The sequence below is a fragment of the Podarcis gaigeae genome, assembly GCF_964106915.1.
Source record: "Podarcis gaigeae genome assembly, chromosome: 9".
In the NCBI taxonomy this organism is placed as follows: domain Eukaryota; kingdom Metazoa; phylum Chordata; class Lepidosauria; order Squamata; family Lacertidae; genus Podarcis; species Podarcis gaigeae.
This window is the reverse complement of record NC_139685.1, coordinates 20,924,489-20,944,215: the sequence shown is the minus strand read 5'-3', so window position 1 is coordinate 20,944,215 and position 19,727 is coordinate 20,924,489. Positions and strand designations below refer to the sequence as shown.

General features: G+C 42.1%; 1 protein-coding gene across 1 annotated transcript; it reads right to left on the bottom strand.

Annotated features, from left to right (window-relative positions):
* Nucleotides 1-9,968: 9,968 nt before the first annotated feature.
* On the bottom strand, nt 9,969-17,289 carry COMMD8 (COMM domain containing 8). The gene is made up of 5 exons (XM_083754732.1): nt 17,077-17,289; nt 15,577-15,732; nt 14,183-14,335; nt 11,470-11,625; nt 9,969-10,618 (listed from the first exon to the last, which is right to left on the bottom strand). Exons 1-5 carry the CDS (start codon nt 17,272-17,274, stop codon nt 10,598-10,600), a joined length of 684 nt encoding a protein of 227 aa, XP_083610858.1. The 5' UTR covers nt 17,275-17,289; the 3' UTR covers nt 9,969-10,597.
* Nucleotides 17,290-19,727: the final 2,438 nt, after the last annotated feature.

The window sequence follows — 19,727 nt, the reverse complement described above, 5'->3', positions numbered from 1 at the left end:
CCCAACGTAGAACGCATTGCAGTAGTCTAACCTTGAGGTTACCAGAGTATAGACAACAGTAGTTAGGCTATCCCTGTCCAGATAGAGGCATAGCTGGGCCCCCAGCCGAAGCTGATGGAAAGCACTCTGGGCCACTGAGGCTACCTAAGCCACGGGCAACAGCAAAGGATCCAGGAGGACCCCAAGCTACAAACCTGCTCCTTCAGAGGAAGTGTAACCCCATCAAGAGCAGGCAATCTCCCACCCATCCGGTCTAGGAAACCACCCACTAACAGTGCCTCAGTGTTATCTGGATTGAGTTTCAGTTTGTTAGCTCTCATCCAGTCCATTACATCCAGTCCAATGGATCGCTGAAATCTGTGTGGGTAAACAGGGTCTCAATCAGCTGTGTCCACCTGGGTACCCAGTGCAACATCAGGCCGGACTTGAGGGTCAGGGAGTGGTAGTTGCTGTGGTTTATAGAGATCCTCTCTCTATCTCCAGGCTCTCTGTCCAGTCGGGGGGGCGGGTCTTGAGTGTGTTCCTGGCATTGGGCAATCAGGACAGATTAGGGATTCTGCTGGTTTACTGCCCACCCGGCTGCCCAGCTGTCTCCCTGCCTGAGCTGACAGAGATGGTGTCAGAGGCAGTGTTGAGGACTCCCCGACTGCTGGTTCTGGGAGACTTCAACATTCATGCTGAGGCAGCTGGCTCTGGGGCAGTTCAGGACTTCATGGCCGCCATGACAACCATGGGGCTGTTCCAACATGTCACCGGCCCAACGCACATGGCACACCACACTCTGGACCTTATTTTGTTGACTTGGCAGGAAGAGGATGATTTGAAAGTGGGGGACACTGACATTAGTCCCTTGTCGTGGTTCAATCACTTCCTATTGAGATTTAGGCTGTCAGTACCTTTCCCCCTCTACAGAGGCAGGGGACCTATTAGGAAAGCCTGCCCTCGGAGGCTGATGGATCCAGTGGGATTCCAAATAGCTCAGGGGGTGTTTCTGGCTGATATGACTGATACCTCTGTGCAAGCCCTGGCTGACCTCTTGAACATCCAAATGGCTATTGACACAATCACCCCTGAATGCCCTCTTCCACTTCATAGAGCCCGTTTGGCCCCCCTGGTATACTTCAGAGTTTAGGGCGAGGAAACAAGCTGGGAGACAGCCTGAAAGCAAGTGAAGGAAAGATCCAAACAAATGCAACTGAACACTGGTAAGAGCTCAATACTGAGCCTACCTAGTGGTAGTGAAGGCAGCAAAAAAGGCATAATTTGCTGCCTCCATTGCATCTTCATTATGTCATCTGGCAGAGCTTTTCCAAGTAGTATGAGGCCTTTTACAGGCTGGCCCAAAGGCGGTGGTAGAACCATCGGTAGCTCACTCTGACTTGTTTATCTCACACCAGCTAGGTCTGATGGGAGCTGGAGTCTAGCAACATCTGAAGAGCTACAAATTTCACATCTCTGTTCTTTGTTGTTTTAGTGAACTCATGCACATGCGCCCAGATCATGCATTCATCATTATGTGGGACTGATGGAAAGGCAAGTATGTGTGTATACACATATACCCAATGCCTACAGTACTTTTACCATTACCACCCTTTTTTAGTAGGATGGACATACACCCATATATGCACCTAGTCATGCATGTTATTTGCAGTGGGGGGTGATAACTCATCCAATGTGGAGGATCATTAGTTTGGTGAATTCATGATCGGACAGTCTCCCAAGACTCTATTGACACTTTCGATTAAGTCAAAAGCTATTTTTGCTCATCAGTTTCAAAGCTTGCCATTTTCCTGCCCAATATTGCCTTCAGTTCATGAGCATTTAAGACCTACTCCTGCCCAATTTTTGGTACTGCTACTCTTTTCCAGGTGTGGTATCAAAAGTCCCATGTGCTTGATATCACATATAAATCTGGTTACTACACATGCATCATGAACATGCCAGGGTTCTGTGCCTCAGGAAGGTGGAATGTTCGGTAATAGTTTGGATCTTCAAAATGAATCACCAGCTCTTCCCATGCGTAATTTAAGTTGAAGTCGCTCACAACTTTTTGCATTACTTAAAATGCTATCCTACTGAAATAAGCAGGACTTCTTATTAAGTATCCATGGGGATGGGGCTGAAAGTGCCTTACTGACAATGGATAAATTGTTCCCAATAAACAAAGCAAGAATCCACAAATATATGATGTTGCTCGCCTCCTATCTCCCAGGACATTTGTTTTAGCTGAGCCTCTTTCATAGAAAGTGATGGACTTCCATATATTCAGTCTCACTAGTGAACATCTTATCAGAGAAGTGAAAACCACAGCTTGGGTTAATGCAGTGCTAACATCATCTAGAGGGATGCGGGTGGCGCTGTGGGTTAAACCACAGAGCCTAGGACTTGCTGATCAGAAGGTCAGTGGTTCAAATCCCCGCAACGGAGTGAGCTCCCGTTGCTCGGTCCCAGCTCCTGCCAACCTAGCAGTTCGAAAGCACGTCAAAGTGCAAGTAGATAAATAGGTACCACACTGGCAGGAAGGTAAACGGTGTTTCCGTGCATTGCTCTGGTTCACCAGAAGCAGCTTAGTCATGCTGGCCACATGACCCAGAAGCTGTACGCTGGCTCCCTCGGCCAATAAAGCGAGATGAGCGCTGCAACCCCAGAGTCGGCCATGACTGGACCTAATGGTCAGGGGTCCCTTTACCTTTACCATCATCTAGACCTAGAGTTACTAGACCAGAACTTTAAGAAAAAGAAAAAGAAAAAAAGAAAGGACATTTTGAAATTGTAATGTCTAGAATAGGAGGCCTTCCGTATGTGACTTGAATGATCTCCTTAGAGCCAAGAGTAACAAGACACATCATCACCTCTCTCAAACCACACCCAACAGACATCTAACACGTCCGCTGCATTTCGAATTCCCTCCCAAAATGCATTGGGCCAGCCCTGGTTTTGCAGTGTTATCCCAGCAAGACTCCCATTCCTTATTTATCTGTTATAATGTTCTCCTAAAACCCTGACAGAAATACCCAAAGTGCCAAACGGGAAGCAGAATCTTAAGCTCCTTTTTAAAGTAGCACTAAATTTGAGCCAAGAGGTTTCATTCACATTGTGCCTTTCTATGCATCCATGCTTGAGTATTATCTAAATCCATGAAAAAAGTATCCATGAAAACAACATATCCTCAAGGTGCCTTATTCATACAAACCTTGGTTCAATTTTCTTTGAACTGAGACAAACTTTTTATTATTAAAATGAGGGTAATTGCAGGGGGTGGAGGAGGTTTGATTCCTAAAAAGATAGCCCCCCCCCAAAAAAAAAAATTGTTCTACGCAAATGGACCCTGAAATATTTAATGTAAAAAGCTAATTTACTGCCATGTGCTGTCAGTTTGGAGCATATATGCAGATAGATAATACAGGACAGACTCAGGAAAATGGTTGGACGATATCCCATGAAGTAACTGAGTAACGCCAATATTCTTGATGTTGAAACAGTATGAGGCTTTGCTGGAATTTCAGTTTCAATTTATTATTTTTGAAAGCCTGCTTCTTTTCCAAAACGATTGTACAAATAGGCATGAAAACACAGCATCTTAATCTTCTAAAGCTGACATTTACTGGAACGAATTCTTCTCCATTGCCTAGTTCTCAAATGCTGGACTTTCATCTGTTCCTCTTTTTTTTTTTTTTTTTTTTTGGTGAATATGGAGATGCTTAAATTCTTGTGGCATTGAGAAAGTTAGCTCATACATCTGGATACACCTCTAAAAACTTAATCAGTGGCTTTGAATTAAAGATTCAGCAACAGGGAAAATAGCTCTATAGCTTGATTCACCATTGCTGCCAGCTTTTGGAAGTTGGGGTACATATAATCAATACAAGGAGCTTAAAAAAAAAAAAAGAATACAAGTAGCTAAATTGGCACTAACGGCTTGCTTTAGAATTTCCAAATGAAAAATGCTCTCCTACCATGATAAAGAGAGTGTGTGCTTTCATTCCTCTTTTATTTACCACCCCTTTGAGAGCCAAAGCTTGTCTCGGGTGCCACTCTAAGATTAAAAGCAAAGTGGCACCAACAACTAAAGAAATCCATCAAGTTGTACGGTTGATAAGAGTGATAAGAGTTTGAGGAGCACAGCTATACATTCCATCTCTTGGACTCTAACTGTAATATGAGGGGCAGAAGTTTATGGAACAAGAGACCATCAGGGTCAAAACACTTTAAAATTAAGATGAAGCACTAATCACCATTTGCTAACCTTCTAGTCTCTTCAATCCCCCTTTCCACCAATTCCTAGCTAGCTGCTTATACAATTGTAAGGCTGCAAATCCTAAACACATTCATCTGGGAGTAAGTTCCAATGAACTTAACCAGGATTTGCTTCTGAATGGAAATGGATTACATAGCAGAAATGTCCTTTTAAAAAGTCTACCCTGACTAGAATCACTAATGGGCTTTATCTAACATTTTCTCTGCAGATATGAAATCATACAAAAGTGTGTATCTTATCAGCTAATTCCATGAGAGATACATCATTTTGCCACAGATAACAAGGTGGTAAATCTACTTGTGCCATTTCTTGCATGAGTCATTAGGGAGTCAGGTGGCAATTCACCCAATATGTAAACCCAGCAAGTCATTACAGCATACATTCTGTGAAATTGTTTAACCATTGCTTGACTGTGAGAGTCCCACCTTTGAAATTACCCTTCTTGCATAAAAAAGGAACAAGACACATTAAATACAGGGTAGTAGAACTGAAGGAGGAAAGAATATACGAAAACATTGATTATATAGTTTTATTAGCGTGTGGAAGGAACAATAAAATGAAGCTTTGTTCTTGGTCAACAATCTGCTCTGTATTCCTTTTGCTGAAAATACATTTTCGTCTACATGAATGCACACAGAAGAACATGGTAGGGTAGGGTGGTGGTAACCAATACAGTGTCCCCCAGTTGCCAATGTCCAAAAAATGAGGGCACCACGTTGGCTTGTCCTGCAGTCAGGTCTCTAGAGCTTGTGTTCTGCTAAGCCTACTGGTTGTATCAATAATCCCACCCTTTTGTGCAGTCACAGGCAGGCAGCAAAATTTGAGGTCTATCAGGTTCTTGGCTAAACAGCTTGGTGGGTCACAAGTTATGCAGACAGGTTGCAGTATGATGGTTTATATTCCTATCAAGTCGTATCATTAAGCAATCAGGACCTCCTTGCATAAGCATAGAGCTGCCCATTTGGCACCTGGTTGCATTTGCACATGATGGAGACTTTCTCTGTCTTCCATCATTACTCTTGGTCTACCATTGGTGCCTTCAGACACCAGTGAATCAGCCTGGTGCAACCTCTTGTTAGCCAGGACAGCTTGGGTTGACCTTGTACAGTACTTGCCAAGTAAGTTGAAGAACAATTGCATAAACCTTTTGTATATAAACTTGCCAACTAATTAAAAATGAAATGGGGAGGATTGCCGTTGTGGCTTGAGCAGCTGATTAATAATGGAAATATACCAGGGATGGAAACTGAGACAACGTATCTGAACTCTACAGGCCTCAATCCACAAGAAATCTAAAAATTTGGCCTAAACAATTTAGAGTATTAGGTGTCCATTGCTGCTATTAGGATGAGGCCATCAAGGTGAAACTCTTATCCAAAGGCAAAGATGAACCACAATACGGTGGTTCAAATCTATATAAAACATCTACACACCGAGATTATATTCCCCAAGCCAGCTTCACAACTTTCTATTGTTCCTGACCAGCTTGATGTGGTCATCAAAACGCACTTCCAGCAACAAATGAACTATTTCCAAGTAACTGTTTTTCATTTTTGAATTTGTCTAATAAAAACAAGGCTCTAATACAATTACACACATTACAGGATCTCCTTAAGAAGGTGGGGGGCAGCCTTTCTCTGTGGCTCGTTTCAATCTCATTTACGTATTTTAAAGAAATATTTTGACTTAATTTTTCATAAAAACTTATAAATTCCAGCTGAATTTTCATTGCAAACACATTTTCGAAACCAATTATTCGACATGAAAGAGCTTTTATACATGCAGTTTCTGCAGTTCACTTGCTAAAAGGATCCCTTTAAATATTTGTTTTCTAAAACGAAAGGAAAGATTTCTAGGAAATAAAATCAACAAAATGCCAAGAGAGGAAAAATAGACTAATTTTTTATGATTAACTTTTCTATTTTGTATACAGATATGCTGCATTTTCTGATTAAAATTCCTGATCTGTTAATGCAATGTGAATTTATGTACTTGCTTTTTACACATCCCACGTCTTAACTTTTTAGAGTGTGCGTATTTTATAATTTTTGTTAGGCTTCTGTTTCCTTACTGTATATAACTGCATGTTTGTTTTTGCACATTCTGCATAATGTAGCACTAGACTCTATTGCTGTCAACACAAATGTTCTTTCAAATATTTTTCCAAAGGTGTTTTCTGGGAGTAACTGTACATTTTTGTATGTTTTGAAAAAGAAACCTGTAAAGCCCACAATACTGTGATTATTTTCATACGCTGATTCAACTGATCTAGTATAGGACAAAGGGCACCAGGAAGGTGTCCTCTACAAGCTCCATTTATTCCTGCTGAGTTCTCATTCATTGCAACAGAGCAGTGGCATCTTTTTACTGTGAGGTGCAAAGTTCATTCTTGGCGATCTTAAAAGTTAAACTGCAAAACAAGAAAAAGCAGTGTTTTCCATAGCAGCATTTGTGAAATTTTCTTCTAAACCTTGCAACAGCTAAAATGGTGTTATCACCATCCTTTGCTTAAACAAAGTTTTCAATGTTTAATATTTGTGCTAGATTTTTGCCTTTGGCATGCATACTGGACTCTGTTTATAACAAAACTCAGTGTGCAGGTGCTGTGATTTGGCCAAGACGACACTCCTGAGAAATGATCACATGTGCGGAAAACACACCTTTCTGTCCAGCAAAGGAGGACTAGTGCCAGAAAAATCCCTAGTTTGTGACCTTGTTCTTGCAGCCTTCATTCAAACCACTGCTTGGGGGGGGGGGGGCATATTTTGTACATATTTTGCAAGCCACGCATCATGGCAAAAGAAACCCACAAGAATAACAGCTGTGTGACAGAGGAATCATCCTTTTCAATAAACTATGTCTATCATATTTATCACCCCATAACTTACATTGTGTGAAGTACTTAACATTGTAGTATCTAGTGTCTGTAGATAAACAGGCTAAGCGCCCATATCCAATAAAATATGAATCTGCACAGAAAGGGCACTTTTTTAACAGCCTTAGGTGAACAGAAGTTAGTTCAACCAAGACAAAAACAAGCTATATTTCTTCACCACCTTTCATATGTTGCTTATTTGCCACCAAAGTGAATGCACATTTGCTTGCTCCCTAAACATTAATGGATCATGATCCTTGTTAAGGAGACAGTATTCACTCTTCGACGCCATTCTTCCCTATTGCTTGTTCTAAACCAACACGCAGTTGGGAGTGGCATTCAAAGTAATCTTCATGTGGCTAACTGGGTCTCCTTGTAATGACAGCCATTTGTAGTTTAGAATTGCTTATTTACAAAACCTAAATTGCACCTTATATTAAAATGATGGCCTGTGTTCACCCATTGCTCTCATTTTTAGTATACACTTTTGCAGTGCACAGGGACGCGGGTGGCGCTGTGGTGTAAACCACTGAGCCTAGGGCTTGCCAGTCGAAAGGTCAGCCGTTCAAATCCCTGCAACAGGGTGAGCTCCCGTTGTTCGGTCCCAGCTCCTGCCCACCTAGCAGTTCGAAAGCACATCAAGTGCAAGTAGATAAATAGGTACCGCTCCAGCGGAAAGGTAAACGGCATTTCCATGTGCTGCTCTGGTTCGCCATAGCATAGCTGTCTGCGGACAAACACCGGCTCCCTTGGCCTACATAGCAAGATGAGCACACAACCCCAGAGTCATCTGCGACTGGACCTAACGGTCAGGGATACCTTTACCTTTTTGCAGTGTACACCTGGGATAATCCTACCAGCAATCCTACAAGACAAGCCAGGTTGATAAATACTTACTTTCTCAAACCCATCCAGTGACCTTCATGACCACGGAAGGATATGGACCCAGGTCTCAACAGTACTGACCACTCACTGCAACATCACAGACTGATCAGGGGCATAGTCAGATTGCAGATCTTTAAAATGGCCCAGGATTGCATCATTCTGATCCAATAAGCCGCACAAGAGCCATCCTTCTTTATATCACGCTCTTCATTTACAATGGACTATTAGTTCATCCACATATCGGATGCAACATAACATTCAGGTTCACATATATGGCTGTTCCTTTAACTATGAAGATTTTTCAGCCTCTCCTTTTAAAAGTGTCAATATGCCTGGTGCCGTCTCTCACTCCCCTTCCCCAGTCCCAACTTTGATTTTTCACATATTTTGATTTCAGTCTTTATGTATGTTAGAAAAAAAATCAATTCTGAAACACAGTACTCAAGAGAAATTGTGGGGGTCTTTTGTTTTTTGCAGTATTACAGAAACTACCATCCCCTTGGTTCTTTTACTCAGTATTTTATTTTCCGGACTTCCCTTTTAAATGCTGCAGGAATGAGCGGGGGACGGGGGAGAGATGAAACGAAGTAGCATTATTTACGTTTTATCATTAAACCAGTTTTCATAGCTTCTGAAAATGTAATAAAATGTAAATTTCATTAGCTGATGTATTCCTAGTAACCAAATAAACATTTTTTAAAAAACGTTTCCATTGTACAGCTTGAAATTTTGTATGGAGATTTCAAGCATGCATTATGAGGCTGTGTGTGTATGAAAATAAAACAATGAACAATTTGTTCCCCATACCTTTTTTAAAAAACTCATGAAAAAAAATGATATTGCTACATCTCTTCTCAAGTCATGTTTTAGCAGTCAGTCATACAGACACTTTAAGCATTTGAAAAATACTCCTTTCCATACTGGCATTGAAGTACTGGTAATAATGGATCTTCTCCATAACTCAGAAGCATTTTGTATATAGGAAATGATATATTACAGTGGTGCCTCGCAAGACGAAATTAATCCGTTCCGTGAGGCTCTTCGTATAGCGGTTTTTTTGTCTTGCGAAGCAAGCCCATTGACAGCTTAACAGATTAGCGCTATTAGCTGTTTAGCAGCTTTTAGCGGATCAGCTGATAAGCGGCTTAGGGCTTAGAAAAAGGGGGGGAGGGGAAAAACCCCGCAGGAACTCGCAAGACATTTTCGTCTTGCAAAGCAAGCCCATAAGGAAATTCGTTTTGCAAAGCGCCTCCAAAACGGAAAACCCTTTCGTCTAGCGGGTTTTCCGTCTTGCGAGGCGTTCGTCTTGCAGGGCACCACTGTACCTTATTCCAGCAATACTATACGAAGGGGGTTGGACTCGATGGCCTTTGTGGTCTCTTCCAACTCTATGATTCTATGATTCTATAGCTATTCACCAATTTGTGAGTCTTTTCTCCAATTCTCAACAAAATGGATACACAAATAAAAATCTTAAGAGAAGTGTGGCACTATCCATCTACCCAGATACCTTTGCAGCCAACCCAAAGACCATCTCACAGGTAAGTTAGGGTTTACAGAGACAACAAAACAAGTGCAGTATCAAAAGCCATCATATGATGGTGGCTCTTGCAGACAGAGATCTCCAAGGCAAATTCCCACGGCCTTGCAATCCACAAAAAAGTACTGACTTCCTTTGAACTAGTTCAGAATGGTTTAGGGTGCTTTGTAAGGCGAAAGGTCAAGTGCTTTGGAAGTTTTCTTTCAATAACTTTCTTTAGTGGGTTACATAGATACATGTACTTTATAGAGCAAACTCTAAGTATGCAATCATTGTTTGCAATCATAGGCTGACATCATGTGCTCACCTAAACAGTCTACCGGCAATTATTCTGATAAGCAAATATAAGCTAGATCACACCAATCAGGGGTAGTTGTGTTGGCTTAAACTGTACTGTTTCACAGCCTGACTTTAATATTTAAGAGAAATCAATTTATTTCACACAGAAGCACATTACAAGCTACAGCTAGGTAGAATGCTTAAAATGGTCTGGTAATAGGCATGTTCAATCCACTACACTTAATTGTAGACACATTCTATAGTGTTTAACAGAGCTCAGTCTGCAAAACAAAACCTCTTTTTATGCAGTTCCAAAATATAACAGCAAATTGTGTCTTTGGGTTTAAAATAGTTTTCACAGTCCTGGTCTGCAATGTAGTTACATAAATCCCATGAAAAGAAGAAAAGGAATGTTTGCATCAAGTTATTTCAGGTAACTGTTGGCTGCTTGTTAGTAACACGATAAGGCAAAGTCCGCCCTTTCTTCAGGATCTCCAACAAATGCTTTAACATGGCACTCAAAACTTCTCAGAAATGCAGCAGTCTATCAAAGTTATGTTCACCGGTTAGCCACAACGCGATTTTGCATTTATTTTGGCCTAGCAGAGATCAAGAGTTGTTCTCTCAGTAAGATTATGAATAACATCTTTCTGTCTCTCACTTTAATGCGTCAACCTCAGCGCTTCAGAAGCATTTCAGTTCCTTTTGACTTGAAGAATACACATCTATTTTCTTATCACTGACACGTCTGATAGCGGAATCATTTCAGCTGCAGAACAACCTTCAAGAGGAATACAAAAGTTGGAAGCAATAAGTCTAAGTAGCAACGTGTAACAACCATGCAGGTTCTCATGCTCAGACAACGGCTTACACAGCCTTTTAAAATGTTTGAATACATTTCAAACTTACACCCACACATTTTTTGCCTTTTTGCCTTCTCATCTAAAGGATAAAATAAGTCTCTAATGGCTTTCACACAACTAAGGGGTGGATTGGTAATCTTCTTGCACATGAAAAATAGTAGGCTTTCACTTTCATAGCACTTTCTGCCAGAAGAGACATTTCCAAGGCAACAAACAAGGGCAGGAAGTCAGAACTGAAAGGGACTCCAAAGATCTTGCCACCCATAGTGAAGTATTTTGAATTAAAGACAGCTGAATAACCCCACTGCTAACACTAGCAAGCCTTCCCATTGCATTTGAATTAAGTTATGGAGGGCCACAGGTTCCCCATCCTTGTCCTAAGTCAAATATCTTCTAACTGATATGACCTAAAGAAGTCTCTCCTAGCCCCAGATAAGGTTCTATTACATAATGAGGGCTTTCCCCCAGCAAAGTTGTCCTATTGCACAAGGACTTCAATCTGTGCAACAGGATTTCCTTTTCCTCTCCCTGTGCCCCCCAATCTGTTATGTGGGTTCCTCCAGCCCTCCAGAGCAAATGGGGAGGGCAAGAGGCAGGCAGGAAGAGGAGAGGGAGAGGACATCCTGTTGCACAGGCAGAAGTCCTTGCACCAAGAAACAGGACAACTTTCTTGGCTACATCCCATAAAGTGTACTCTTTACATACATGCTAGTTTTATCAGGGAAATCATTTGGGTAATTTCAGCTTTCTAAAATAATGTGATACACACCTTATTGGCTGCTTCCAGTGAACTTATTAGGTTCTGTAGCTCTTCCTTATTCATTTCTATGGAGTACGGCTTGAGGTTACCATTCTCTGTCAAATCCAGATCAAGGTTTAGAAGTGGCATTTGCAGCATGGATAGTTTATCACTAGAGAGGGCAAGCTATACAGGAGAATAATTAGGGGGAAAAACAGCTTAGGCCAGTTATGATAGCACTTTTACATCAAAGTGAGCGGATTCTGAAAGGCTGATAAAAAGTTATTTATACTAACTATATAGTCATGAAAATGTACATTCAGGGTATCCTCCTGTAACTGAGAACCCTGGACCAAAAATATTTAATCAGAAACAACAACAACAAAGATCTGAACAGCTTTCTATATGGAGAAATGCACAGGTTTCAAATCAGCTGGAGTGAAATTTCCTCTGGAAATAACCCAGTTAAAGGATGTGAATTTGACTTTCGAAAAGCAACAATAAAACAGAGGCCAAGAGTTCCCCCACTGATAATGGCAAGGGAGGAGAGCAACTGCAACATGTCTTCTTCTAGGAGAATTCTAGCTGCCATCAGGTGAGCTTTCTCTAGGAAGAGCTGTGTGGTGAGAGAGCCCTCAATGCAGACACTGTTATTAAGCTCAGATTTGCAGAAAGGGATCTGCCCCCAGATCTACCAAGGCCAAAGCAGCCAGTGCCCAAGTATCATAAATGGATCTGTTCCTTTGTTCTAGGGTGGGAAATACACTTGTGGAAGCCCACCCCTGCTATGAAAACTTTACTGAAATAAGATTGTAAGCCACCTTGTACAGTGTGAGAATGTGTTGCCTTGTTGTTGAAGAGCAGTATGTATCCTAAATAAATACACTAATTCATATTTATACATATAGATTGTTGTGAAGTAGAACTGCCAAAAATATAGCAGAGGGTGGGATCCCCAGTGTGACCCATAAAACTGCACACATTATGGAATCAGCTGGGCTTGGATACTATGTCCTTAGCAAGGCAGTATAGAAGCACTCAGAAAAGAAACCTTGGCCAGACAGAAGCTGTCCATGTGTAATACATTGCTTATCCCAACCTAGCAAGGGAATAATCCATAATAAAGCAAGACTATCTATTCAGAAAACATTCTTACTCCATCAGAGTAATTCTTTGGTTTCCAGGATTCAATGCGATTTGTCACTGGCAGTACTAATACAGTACTCACTGGCAGTGCTAATACAACCTGTCAGACCATATATGCCTCTCCAGCCTGCTCAGTCGCTTTCAAGAACAGAAAACCAGCAAATACTCCCATAGACTTCAAAGGGTCTCACTTCTAAGGAGGTATTTTTAGGGTTTGAATGCAAACATGTTTGGTGGGGTTTATAATCAACATATATACCTGAAGGTACAGAAGGTGGTCTGGCTGTAGGTATTGTTCACAAAGGCTGAAAATATGCACACATAATGAACTCAAATTAGCCAGAGGGGAAAGAGAACTGCAGATTAACCAGATTTACAGTATAAATTAAACCTTAGCCATAAAGAAAAGTTACAAGCCCTTCAGAAATGAAGAGCCACATGTGGCTACAGATTAAAGGCTCACAATTTCTCAATTAAGTTCCTACTGAAATGTTCACATTCAACAAATAATGCTTTTAAGAACTCCAATAAGACACAAAAAACCACCTCTCTTTATCTAATGGCTTCCAAAACAAATTTAAGCAAGAGGCAATGTATAATCACAGTGAAGCAAGCAGAAGCACATTAGAAGAGTAATCACTCTTCTGAGCAAACATTTTGCATGATGGCCAGATGTTCTGCAAACTACCAGCTGCATAATTCTCATTAACGTGACCAAACTACTATAATAGATTTCACAAAGATCCTCTTATGCAGATCTTATAAACAACCTTCTATATATGTTCTATATAATGTTCTATATATAATCCAAGCAGAATTGTAGGTTATATTAGCATGTTACATTGCTATAACCTATTATGCCATACAGTAAATATGCTGTAAACCAGTCCAATTCAGGAGAGTGAAGAAATGCTGCATTATGTACATTGTTCATTTGTTGCATAAGACAGGGGTCAGCAACCTAGAGCCCATGGGCCACAAGTGGCCCACGGGGTTTGTTTAACCGCCCCACGAGCCACCCCCGAACAGAGCTGCCCGCTCAGCGACTCCCCGCGCGCTGTGCTAAACAGGCACGGCGCAGGGACTTGCTTCCGCAGTGCCAGAAATCGCGTCTGCGCGGATGCCGGAAATCACAGGCGTGCGCGATCCAGGCCACAGAGGGATCTCCGCTGGAGTGAACTGGCCCAGGCAAGGTAAACCTTGCTGACCCCTGGCATAAGACATAATAGCCAACTTCCTTTCTATGGCTCATCTCAATCTTACGAGAAACAAACTCTCATGATTATACCAATAACAATTGTTTGGAATCTTTACTACATACTATACAGCAGAGATGGGGAACCTCAGGCTGCCTCCTCTCCCCTCAGTTGATCTGCTATAGTCTGTTTCAAAGTCTCATAGGCCACATATATTTGTCTAGATAGTCAGCATGGTACCCCCCAGATGTTGCTGGATTCCAACTCCCATAAGCCCCAGCCATTGTAGCCAATGCTCAGGGTTGATGGAAGTTGCTGTTCAGCAATATCTGGAGAGTCACAGTTTGGCTACCCTTGATCTAGCAGTCTTATACAGCTAGGAATGAAACTGTTAGCCTAACCTTCAGCTGCCAGTCAAAATCCAGGAGGCGTGCCGAACAGATGCCGTTTGTTCTTTCAATCAGGGCATGCCTGATGTCATGCTTTCTGCCTTTCAAGCAAGTCACCACAGCTTTTTGAGAGTCAGAACTCAGCTCGTCCAATGGCTGAAGTGCCTACAAAACAAAACAAAAATGGAAAAAAACACGTAAACCTAACAGGCTGTACGATAACAATTGGCATTGTTTGTACTTGTAAATACAAGAGTTATTTTTTAAAGACCGCATCATTTCTGGGTCTGTTTTGTAGGCACAATCAAAACCACCAGAATGCCTATATTACGCCAGTTCTACTGCTATTATAAGTACTGACTAAAATATGGGCCTCAGCCTTACAGCTGAGGACCACATGCAACTGGGTACCACCGATACGCAGGCAAGAGCAGCTCCTACTGCTTTGATAACCAGCAACAAGCAGCTGGGCCCGCAAAACCCTTCATGTGCTCAGCTGTGAAATCATAAACTGCCTCCCCTTTGTCAAAGCTATGGTGTAGGGGAAGTGCCTGAAAGAGAAAATGACTATGTGGCAAACTGTAAGAAAGGCAGGCTAGGAATGACAGGGCATCCAGCAGCATGGCAAAACTCCAACTTGGGAGAAGGCAAACGCAAAGCTGCTTGGTTTGGCTGCAGGTGTCTGCACCTGGCCCCCTCTTTCCAGCTGTTTCATCATCCCTGATCATCTGATTACAAGTCCTTTAATCATGTAGCAGTGGAATGACTGTGTGGTTGTTGGCTGTACAATTATAGCAATACACTCCTTGTTGGGGTAATTTCCCTCCCCCCACTTTCATTTTTGGGTTTCTTAAAATATATACATACTATTATTTTTACTTCTGAAACCCTTGGGGGTCCCCCATGCATATTAGTACCTCCCTCTTGTTTCTCAGTGCCCCCATTTTGGCTTTGTTTATGTTGGCACTCACCAACTGGGTTCGCTATCAGAGTAAAAGATGTTCTAGAGCATCAAATCAAAATCAGAAAAATGGTAACCATTTCGGGAATACAAATCAAGTACTGGCAGCTCAACGACTTTTACCAGCTGTAGGTTAATAGAAAAGTCTTTAACTGAACATTATCCAAAATGAAAGATTTAAGACATATTAAACTTCATTAGATTATTTTCATAATCTACAAGAATTACAGAATACACTGGCTGAAGTACTAATGAAGTACTAATGCAGAATCTGTTTTAATTGAAAAGTGCAAACTGAATTTAACTCTACTTAATTTTGAAGCAGATACCTGTTGCAGATACACAAAGGCTCTGCTTATAACTTTCTCATAAAAGTTTATATTACATAAATTAGAATAGCAATACTGAGTCTTTATTTACAAAGTCGCAAAACAAGTGCGGATACCTCTTCATCTGAGCGATCTTTGGCAACGGTACTTTTGAAATATGCCGAGGTTTGTTCTAGAACCTCCATCCATTCTGTCAAATTCCAAATAGTGTTATAGTCTTGATATCGAGGGTATGTGCGGCCACAAATCCCATCAATTACTTTGTGAAAAAACTGGAAGAAATGAGCATAAACAAAGCTTTAAGAGACAGCTGGTTCTACTGATGTTGCATGTTGTTGGTTTTATGATGTTGTATTTTGTGATGTTTGTAATTATAAGTAGCGAACAGGATATTTGCACATCTACTTTGCTATGCAACACCACATCATTTGCAATCAACAGTTTGATCACTCCCAAACGATAGCATTAGCAAAATTAATTAAAATTAACAAAACGGTCCTGCAGGACTCCGGGTATGCCTCTGTCCAGCAAGGGGTTCTGTTCAAATTACTGACTTAACAATCTGATCACCCATCCACCCCATATAGAGACGGTTCAGAATCATCTGTCCTCAGGGTTGGCCCAAGACATGTTGGCATCTGAGGAAAAAAACACAAAATGGCATCCCCCTCCCCACCTGGGAAGAAGAGGTGAGTGAAGATCTACAGTACATTGGGAACAAGGAAGGGCCATAAAGATCTACAGCAGGATCTGCCATCCCTGTGGAAACTGCTGCCTGAGGCAGTCGCCTCATGGGTGGGCCAGCCCTGCCTGTGAGATCACCTGCTGCTTCTGTGCCCATGTCTGTGTTATGAACACACTATATTTGAGCCTTTTCAGGTGCATTAGTGAAGAACAAGGGGTGCCAACTTGAATAAAATATGGGGGGCAGGTAAGCCCCGCCCACATAATTGATCACATGACACACACACACACACACACACTACTTGAATGGCAATGCCCAACAATATTAAAAAATATTTTATTGGGGGGGTGCGAAGGGACCTCGGCTATTAGGAGTTGACTCCTATGGCGAAGGGCAAAAGCACCAGCTCATGCTGCGGAGGCCATGCAGTCAGTTCAGGGCTCCACCAGAGAAGCCCGCATGGCAGCTTCTGCCTGCCATCAACCCTTCAGAAGCTGGAGCACTGCTGGCATGAAGCAAATGGAGCCTCCATGAACAGGAGCAGCGCCGCTCCTCTGAAACCCGAGGGACGTTGGGGTCATTCGGGAAAGGGGACGGCCCATCTTTTCCACGCCCTGCTTGTGAACCGTCACACATATGCTGGAGGCAAAACTCTGGGCTTTCAGGCACGGCCAAACTTGGCCCTCCAGATGTTTTTCGGACTACAACTCCCATCATCCCTAGCTAACAGGACCAGTGGTCAGGGATGATGGGAATTGTAGTCCCAAAACATCTGGAGGGCTAAGTTTGGGAATGGACCGCAGTCGCTCCTTCAGAACCACCTCGTTGCCTCAGAGCAAACCCTCCAACGCAGGCAAAAAGGAGCGCGCCTTTTTTAACCAATCAGCGGCCAGCCATCTCCCCCTCCCCCCACTCCTCCCCGCGTTCTCACCTTCAGCCTTTCCTCGGCCGGCAACTTTTCCGTCAGCTTCATCTTTCTGTCCCACCCATCCAAGCTGCGCACGCGCGGAGGTCTCGACCCGCTTCCCCAGGCGAAAGCTTCGAACGCAGCGGCGCTACGTGACCGCGCGCTGGCCAGGCTTCGCCCTATCAGAGCGCCCGAATAAAGCCGCTTCCGCCATCGCGTCATCCTCCTCCTCCTCCTGCTGCTGCGCCAGGAGCCTGCGCAGCGACTGAAGCCCCGCCCCACTCTTTCAACGCATTATGCCCCCTCCCAGCTTCAAAGGCGTGGCTCTCCTTATATTTGAGTTGAAGTGCTAATCCGGACCCGGCACTTCCAGAAGGGAGGGCAGTTGGTTAGTGGTCCTGCCCTAAGGCAGATCTTTATATCAGTGTGTTTATGTTTCAGCAGAACAAGCTGCAAACCAGGTCAAAAGACAGCTGGTATATAATAAAAGTACAATATAAATTAACAAAATCACAATATACTAATCGATCACATTAGATGATGCGAGGAACTTCAATTAACCTTGTGACAAGAAATAGAAAAGCATCAATCAAGCCACCTCATCTCTCTCACCTAGGGTCTTTCGCCTGGAAGGACAGGTTACACCCACACTCTCACCTGGGGCAGAAACCGCATTTTCCTCTCACTGTAGCCAACCAGCTAGCAGACAAAATTCTCATTAGCCCCACACTAGAATAACCAGAGGCTGGTGAAAAAAGGGTGAGAAATCATACAAACTTGACCTATAGCACCCACTCCTGTCTCCTCTGTAAGATCTACAACAGTGGGTTCTTTTCACCCTGGAGCATGAAACATTTTTCATTCATTCTCCCTCTGCTAGTGTTCCAGCCATCATGCACAGTGCAGAGGAAGTGGATATGGAGAAGTTTTGCTTCATCATAACTCTAGAATTCAAGGCCATCCAGCTAAGCAGAGAAACTCTCAATTAAAATTGCAGGACAAATGTTACAACAAGCTGAGTGCAAATGTGACGTGGCAGCACCAATTTGCATTTTATTTAGTGATAAGATGCTGCTGCATGAAACTGGAAGTTGCAGTACAGTGAATGATAAAAAAACAAACAACAGCCCCTGCTTGCTTGCCTGCAATCTAGTTCAAGATTGCAAGGCTGAAGTTGGTGCCTGGTTTCTCATATGAAACAGCAGCTCTTTCTGTCCAACAGACAGTAGCTCCTCTGCCATCCCAAATACCGCTAAGCTTTGAACAATCCCAGATCATACACATTCATGAAGTTTGCGCCCTTTGAGATGCATAAGCATCCTTTTCCATCCAAGGAGTTGTTTTTGGTGCTTCAAGTATCATGGTATTCCTATGTCAGTGGTTCCCAAACTCCACACCCCCACGCCAACCACTTGAAAATTGCTGGTGGTCTTGGAGGACCACTTAAAGATTTTTATGTCTCTTGTCACAATTGTAACGTGCTGTGCCAGACGCTATATTATTTTTCATTGTATTTCATTGCTTCTTTTATTATATTGTATTTTATTGTATTGCATGTTTCATTCCATAAAATTCAAATTACAGTATAATAAAATACACTATAAGAGTTAAAAGAAGTAATCAGAATACAATGAAAAATCAATGTGGATATTTAATGGGGACATGCCACAAGCCACCTGCATGAAACTCTAGGAAAGTCCTATTGGTTTCAGTGGGAGGCATTTGTGAATGTGTTCTTAAGGTTACCAGATTTTTTTCAATGAATCCGGGGACACTTTTCAACTTCAGTAGGAATGATAGGATTTTGTCAGGGGACTCATTTGTAAATCTGGGGACTGTCCCCAGGAAACGGGGATGTCTGGTAACCTTAGCTTAACTCTCACTGGCATAAAAGGTTGGGGATCTTTTGGGTTCATACTCTCATACTCAATTAATTCTGGTTAGTTATCACTTAACAAACTTAGTACCTTATGATATTCCCAACCAGGCAAAACACACCAAATGGTATTTTATCTGAAATACAACAAATGTGGCATATGTTTTGTGCCAGATGGTTAAAGTAGTCTATAAAGTTTGTAGGTATATACCTATTGGGAGAGGGGGATCTTCATAGTACAGCCAAAGAAAATGGTTGAGGATTCTAAAGTGCATTAATGATATTAGAAGTGGAACTAGCAGGGTAGTCACTTTCGTTCTAAAGTCATAAATAAGAGTGTGACCTTCTGCTTTTTGCATCAGAGACTACTGATTTGGGAGCCTGACTATCTGAAGGACTATCTGTACCAATATGAGCCTGCCTGTGCATTAAGATTGATGTCTGAAGGCCAATGGGTATTGGGAGCATGGCTTTTTAGGGTGGTAGTTCCAAATTTATGGAATTTTTTTCTCCCTGGAAATCCATCTGGCTCTGCTCCATCATTATTAGTTGTTTTTAAAGAAACATACTGTATTTTTCCATGTACTGTATAAGATACCCCCTATTTTGGGGGACTCATATTTAAGAAAATGTGGGGGGCCCATGTATAAGACACCCTCTAATTTTTTACATTATTTTGTAGTAAAAAAAACCCTAGTCTTATACACAGAAAAATGTGGTATTTTAATTTTCATCTACATTTTTCATAATTGCACTTTGGTTTAACTTATACTGTTAATTTTAAGGGGTTGTGAATTTT

Excerpts from the sequence above, each read along its gene's own strand:
- COMMD8 (XM_083754732.1), bottom strand. The coding sequence starts at position 17,274 with ATGACGCGATGGCGGAAGCGGCTTTATTCGGGCGCTCTGATAGGGCGA. Across the intron at positions 15,733-17,076 it reads CGGCCGAGGAAAGGCTGAAG|TTTTTTCACAAAGTAATTGA; the intron begins GTGAGAACGCGG and ends CATTTCTTCCAG. Across the intron at positions 11,626-14,182 it reads ATTTTGACTGGCAGCTGAAG|CTTGCCCTCTCTAGTGATAA; the intron begins GTTAGGCTAACA and ends TCTCCTGTATAG.